The 6,706-nt window shown below is 34.7% G+C and overlaps 1 protein-coding gene and 1 pseudogene across 1 annotated transcript in view; one reads left to right on the forward strand and one right to left on the reverse strand.

Moving 5' to 3' along the window:
* Positions 1-618: 618 nt before the first annotated feature.
* LOC111441694 lies at positions 619-3,090 on the reverse strand (annotated as a pseudogene).
* A 2,317-nt stretch (positions 3,091-5,407) lies between these two features.
* LOC111441387 (protein RETICULATA-RELATED 4, chloroplastic-like) overlaps positions 5,408-6,706 on the forward strand; it is a 4,942-nt gene continuing 3,643 nt past the window's right edge. Inside the window, exon 1 of the mRNA XM_023078347.1 lies at positions 5,408-6,050. Within this exon, the coding sequence (XP_022934115.1) occupies positions 5,535-6,050 (516 nt within the window). The 5' untranslated portion in view covers positions 5,408-5,534. The remainder of the gene's footprint in view (positions 6,051-6,706) is intronic.

Consider the following 6,706-nt stretch of genomic DNA (forward strand, 5'->3'; position numbering starts at 1 on the left):
GATGTCAATGTGTGCGGATGCTATTGAAGCATTCACATCCTTCGAGAAAAGGGTGTGAAGAATAATCGGCCAAGTAGATAGATTTAGCATACAGATCAATCCTTCAAGGAATTCAACAACCAAAGGGGTTTTTTCCCCTTTTCTTAATGAACTCAACAAATATGAATCACATCTTCAAAATACATTTCTATTAAATCGTCTTCTATCATAGGAGCTCGACAACACAGAAATTGCTGTTTTAGAGTAAAATTGCTAAACAAAATTGCTAGGAGAAGCTTGAAGTGCAAGAAAGTTTCATAGGCTCGAAACTACTAGATATTATCTTTTTAGGTTTTCCTGTCTGGGCTTCCCCTCCAAGTTTTAAAACGTGTCTACTAAGGAGAGATTTTCACACCCTTCTAAGAAGTGTTTCGTTCTCCTATCCAACCAATGTAGGATCTCACAGTCTACCCTTTTAGAGTCTAACTGACACATCGTCCATTGTCGGACTCTAATACTATTTGTAATAGCTTAAGCTCACCGCTAGTAGATATTATCCTCTTTGGGCTTCCCTTTAAGGTTTTAAAACGTGTCATACATATTTGCATATCAAAACATAATATGCACAAATTGTGAAAGTTAAATCGACCGAACGTATTTGCATACCAAACGCTCCTTTGCGACGAACCCATAAGAACCAACCACTTTCAAAATGCCCCAAATTAAGGAGCAGCAGCTGGTCAATACAGTTGAGTACATTAATCATTTTTTTCCCCTTGGCAAGAGGTCAATCAAAGCGTGGTAGATCCATAAGAACCCAACACCATTAATACAAAGTGAGTCGGTAGAGAAAACTATGCAGTATGCTTGTTTCTGTGTAGTCGATAACTATCTGATATCTCCCGACTCTCCTTCCTAGCTTCTTCTCTTATCCTCTTTTCAATGTTGCTCACATATGGGCACCATTATCTTCCAATGGATCCCCCAAGAGGCTGATTCAACAAACATAAGAACAGTACAGGTCTGTTATTCGTCAAGCGCTCCAGGGACATTTGAAATCTAACATCTCCCTTATATTTAACCGAATTGAAGGCCCCATCGACGAGCATATGTGAGCGCTCTTCCAGTATACACCTTTTGCACCTGATGGCTTATTGGTTTCTACTGATTTCTGTCAGAGTTCGAAGAAAATGACTTATCGAAAACGTTAGAGATGTCTTTAGAGACTAACAGCTAAAGAGAGAAGTGAAGAACATACTATGGCAGCCAGCAAGTTTATAAGAAGGTCCTCTTTGCTGAAGTCAGGTTTTCCAAATGGTAAGTGAACTATACCAGTTTTATATGCTCTGTATTCAACTTTCCCCTGCTTGAATTCTGCTAATGCCTGAAATCAAGGTTGCCCAATTGTTTAAATATATTCTTCATTTTGTTTTTCCTGATGGATAGATATGAAATCTGGATGCAATGCAGGCATAGAAAAAAGATCGTCGATACCTGAGGCAAATTGGGTGCTACAGTACCGGCTTTCGGATTCGGCATGAGTCCCGAGGTCCTAGGAGCTTCCCGAGGCTAGCAACCTGAATTGAGCAAAGAAGACTCAAATATGGAAATCAACTATATCGTCTTACTCTCAGTAATACTCGGGGCATTTACAATAAATAGACAAGACCAGAAGGCAAGCATGATTAACAAAATCGAGGAAGTATATCTATGACCAAAAAACGGATCGATAAACCCGTTGGTAATTATGTCTCTTACTCGTTATTTCTTTCTGCATTGCAGGATTGATCATCAGTATAATCCTAACCAGCTAATTCACCTTTTAGAGTTATGCAACTTGTTTAGGGAAACAGTTTATATGTTGTAAAAGTTATAAAAATCAATAGAACAATTGAAGCAATGCAATCAGAGGAATACCTCAGGCACCATGTCTGGGGAAGCAATCAATTGGTCAAAATTCATAAATCCTCCTTTTAGCTGTTCTATTATGTCCTCCCCACCAACCAAATCAGCTCCAGCATTCTTTGCTTCATCAAATTTCTCACCTGTATGTTCATTTCAACTTTTTAGGATTTCACCCTAAACAGTAAAGTCCTTAACCACTCAAGAAAAAAGGAATCTAGATGCATAAGAACCAACGATTTGGTTCGACCAAGATCGAAGTGGCACAAGACTGGACTTTACCCTATTCTAGATCCATGGACCTCAACTAGAGGGTGCAAACTTCAAATTATGGTAGAATCTCTATTGCCTAAATAAATGTGAGATCTCATGTCGGTTGGGGAGGAGAACGAAACTTTCCTTACAAGGGTGTGGAAAATATCTGCTAGCGGTGAGCTTGATTGTTCCATTAAAGTTCAACACGAAGATAACTCAAGAAAGTTTGTTGGTTGCAATCGAGATGGCTTGGGCTTGCCTAACTGAGCTAACTAGTTTCAGAATTATTTTTAAGAACAACTTTCATAAATCATCATTAGAACATATCTACACTTACCTGTATAAGAGCATTCAAATAAAGTAACCTCATGATATGCACATTCTTTATAACTTCTCTTAACAGTAAAGGGATCAGAGATATTGCTGTTTGGAGGTCATACTCCTTTTTGTTTTCCCTCGGTTTTTGAATTTCAAAGAATCTCCTGGATCTCCTCTGACATATCACACAATAAATTCCTCCATTTCTAAGCTTGAAAACAATCCACTCCAAGCACAACCATGAAACAGAACACAATCCACAATCCACAATCCAATCATCACACCGAAATCAAACATTACAAGATTTTGGAACATACTCTATCTCTTTCAAGGGGCAACGCGGCTTTTACCTTCTTAGGTTTAGGCGCAACGACCCCCTCGTTTTCCTCGGCGTCCACCTCGGCGACACTCACGGCGGCGGCGAGAGCAGCGACAATCACATGGTGCCTCGCTCGTCTCTGAAAATTAAACAATACCCAATCATCTGATCTCCTAGGACTGCAAAGAAAATGGCAGGAGGAGAAGGATTTGATGGTGGAATATCGGAGTATCCCCTTGAAAGAGATGAGATCTTGGTTATCTACAGAAGAAAGTGAACATTAGGGAAGAAGGAGAAGTGGAATTACAGGCCGCCATTGATGGAGAGTGAGGTTGCAAAGTTCTTCTTCTACCGATAAAAAAGATAAAATAAAATAATAATAAATAAATAAAGATTTCTAAACATTTTTTCTTGCGATAAATTTAATTTATTTTTTTCAATTAATTATTTTTTAATGCATTATTGTTTATTTAGCATAAATGTTCTTTAAAATTTAGAGAAAAAAAATTATTTTTTTAATGATAAGACAAGTGTACATGTGGTGATGATCTCTTCCGAATGTACACGTGTGTGGCCACGGTCTCTCGAAGTTGACGACGTGGAATGTTGTCGTGTCGTGATTTGTTATTTGGTATCTGTTTTGCTTTTCTTTTCTTTTTTTCAGAATTTTAGGGAGAATTTTAATTCATATTTAATAATCGGTTAAAGAAAAATAAATAATATTTCATTTTTAGTTATTGAAATATTAAATTAGTCTTAATTTTCAAAATTAATTTATCCCTTAAATAGTTACTAACCATTTTAAAAATCAAAATTATTATTATTTAAACCCTATACTCTCTATTCTTCATTTTATTTTAACACAAATTAATGTTGTTTTTTTTTCTTTTAATTTAAGATTAAAATTTATTATTTACAAATTTAAGAATGAAATTTCGACCCCTTACTAAAACATAAAATTTAAGAGCGGGAATGTACATAAATTGGGTTAGGTTGGATTAAGGAAATTTGTTGGACCAATAAAAAAATTTGAGTTTTTGAGTCCGTAACCAAAAATTGTTTCACAACACTATTTTTCGGTTGAGTTTTCGAGTTGTTAAAAATAAATTAACTTTTATATCCATAATACATAATCATTTAATACAGTTTGAGGAAAAAATATTCAAACGATACTTCTAAAACCCGCTATAAACAGTGACCACAATATACTTTAAAATGACTTAAATGAACATAAATAATATGATAAATCACAACGTATAATTAAGGCGATGATTGTTTATTAGTTTGTTCATGTTATAAATAATGTGTTTAAAAATAGTATAAAATAGTAACCGTAGTTTATTAATTTATTCATATTATAAATCATATGTTTAAAAGTAGTATAAAAAAAATTATATTTGTCTTCTCAAATCAAAATTAAACAAAATTATGAAAAATGATGAGTTGGAATATTGTTATGTAGATATGTGATTCCTAACATGGTATCAGAGTCATATCCTAGACTTAATTATATCAACAGAATCCTCAAATGTGAGTCTCAAAGGTATAGTCAAAAGTGACTAAAGTGTCGAACAAATTGTGTAATTTGTTCGAAAACTCGAAAACATGAGTCGAACCTCGATTAAGGTGAGATTGTTCAAGGGCTCTATAAGCTTTAGGGGAGGCTCTATAGCGTACTTTATTCGAGTTTTGGAGTTCAAAGTCATAAAAGGAAATAAACTAATCAAATATATAATCTTCGACCAATCATAAAAGAAAGAAAAGACGTAGTTAATTAAAATTATATCGATCGAAATCCTCTCGAAACCGAAACTAGAACAAGAATGAAACAGATTTTTATGTATTTATTATCCATTTCTAGTTCAACAATTCATAAAACCCCTTTAAATTGAACACTCCCTTAATCCTTTTTCATCCCCAACACAAAAGCAAGCACAATGGCCATCTTCCTCAAGTTTCTCACACCTCTTCTCTTTCTCTCTCTCCTTTCCACAGGTATAATTATAAAATTTCAATTCCATTTCATGAAATCATAAAATTTAAATTAATCGAGTTGATATTGTTTCAGGAAATTGTCAATGTGAATCGAACAACATACAAATCAATCAAACGAGGACTGGTTTTCAGATACATGGAATGACACAATGGAAGGTGACAATAAGCAACAACTGCATATGTTCTCAGTCCAACGTGAAATTAGATTGCAGAGGATTTCAAACCATTGAAAGCATCGATCCTTCCATCTTAGCAATTTCCGACACCGAGTGTTTGGTTAACAACGGTCGCCCAATTTTCAATTTCAATCCCATCAACTTCACTTATGCACGAGACCCTAAATTCAAGTTCGACCTGATCTCCTCCCAAGTTGCTTGTTCTTAAATCTCTCTCGTTCTCTCCTTCCTTCTTTTATCTCCGTGTATCTGTTAATTTCATTGGTCTAAATTTTTACTATAAAGAATAAATAATAGTTCGAATACGTCAATTTTTAATCGATATTAAATAAATATATAATTAATAATGGTAAGTGGATATTTAATAATTCAAAAGTAATGGAATAAATTTTTTTAAAAAAAAATAAGAATTGGAATTTTTATTATTTAATTATGGAAATTTTTGAAAGAATTGAACTTATGAGTGAGTTTCAATCTCTCTGTTTATTTCAGCACTTTCTCAGCCACAACAAACAGAGAGCCTTTTCATATCCCAATCTCTCTCTCTCTCTCTCTCTCTCTCTCTCTGTGAAGATTCTTCCGGCGAAGAAATGGCGATCCGAAATTTCACTAATCTCTCCACACCGTCGCCGTTTCTCCGCCGTTCACCTCCGCTGAATTTTACTTACATTCTCACCTGCCGAACCTGCGCTGCTCCATCTCTCCGCTTCCACTCTCCCCGCCGTCGCCGAAGCCTCGGAATCTCCGTCGCATTCGCTTCATCCGGTGGAATTCCACCCGGAGGACATGACGGAGGCGGCGGCGGTGGTGGAGGCGGCGGCGGACACGAAGGAGGCGAGGAGGAGGATCGGGAGAAGAACAGAGCGGAGGCGATTGCGGTGCTGGCGGAGGCCGGGAGGTCGACAGAGAGTTTGCCGAAGGATCTGGCGGCGGCGATTGCGGCGGGGAGAGTACCGGGGGTGATCGTGGAGAGATTCTTGGAGATGGAGAAATCGGCGGTGTTGCGGTGGTTGATGCAGTTCGGCGGATTTAAAGAACGGCTTCTGGCGGACGACTTGTTCTTGGCTAAGATGGCCATGGAATGTGGCGTTGGAATTTTCACAAAGGTCTTTTTCTCCTCTTTTTCAAATGCCCCTTCACTCATATTTTTCTATCTTAATTATCATATTTATTAAAAATTTAAAATTACAAATTTCATCCACATTTCTTTCAATTTTGCACTTTTTTTTTTTATAAAAAAAATATATTTAATTTAACTAATTTAATTCGAGAGCAAAATATTATTTTAATCTCGAAGTTATGTCATTTCAAAACAAACAAATGTTTGATGATTGAAAAATAATTATAAATTGTCTAGAATTGAGTTATTTAATGTGATAATGAAAGATGTGATTTATTTAGTTTGTATTATTGGATCTCTAAATTTAAAAACATTTTTAATTTTATGTTTAATAAACTTATTTAAAAATTATCTAATATATTTTAAGACCTATAAATCTCTCAAATTTTTATTAATTTATTCAATATCTTTTAAAAAAAATTTAATTTTTAAAATTTTAGCACCAATCAAATATAAATTTGAAAGTTAATAACTGTGATTGTAATTTAATTATATATATGTGTTTTTGTGGCTAATTATTAAGCATGGATTTCAAATTTAATTCTCTGCTAGAACATAAATTGAGTTTTTTTTTTTTTTTTTTTTTTTTTTTTTTTTTTTTTTTTTTTTTTTTTTTTTTTTTTTTTTTTTTTTTTTTTTTTT

The sequence above is a fragment of the Cucurbita moschata genome, unplaced genomic scaffold (assembly GCF_002738365.1).
Source record: "Cucurbita moschata cultivar Rifu unplaced genomic scaffold, Cmos_1.0 Cmo_Scf00004, whole genome shotgun sequence".
Classification (NCBI taxonomy): domain Eukaryota; kingdom Viridiplantae; phylum Streptophyta; class Magnoliopsida; order Cucurbitales; family Cucurbitaceae; genus Cucurbita; species Cucurbita moschata.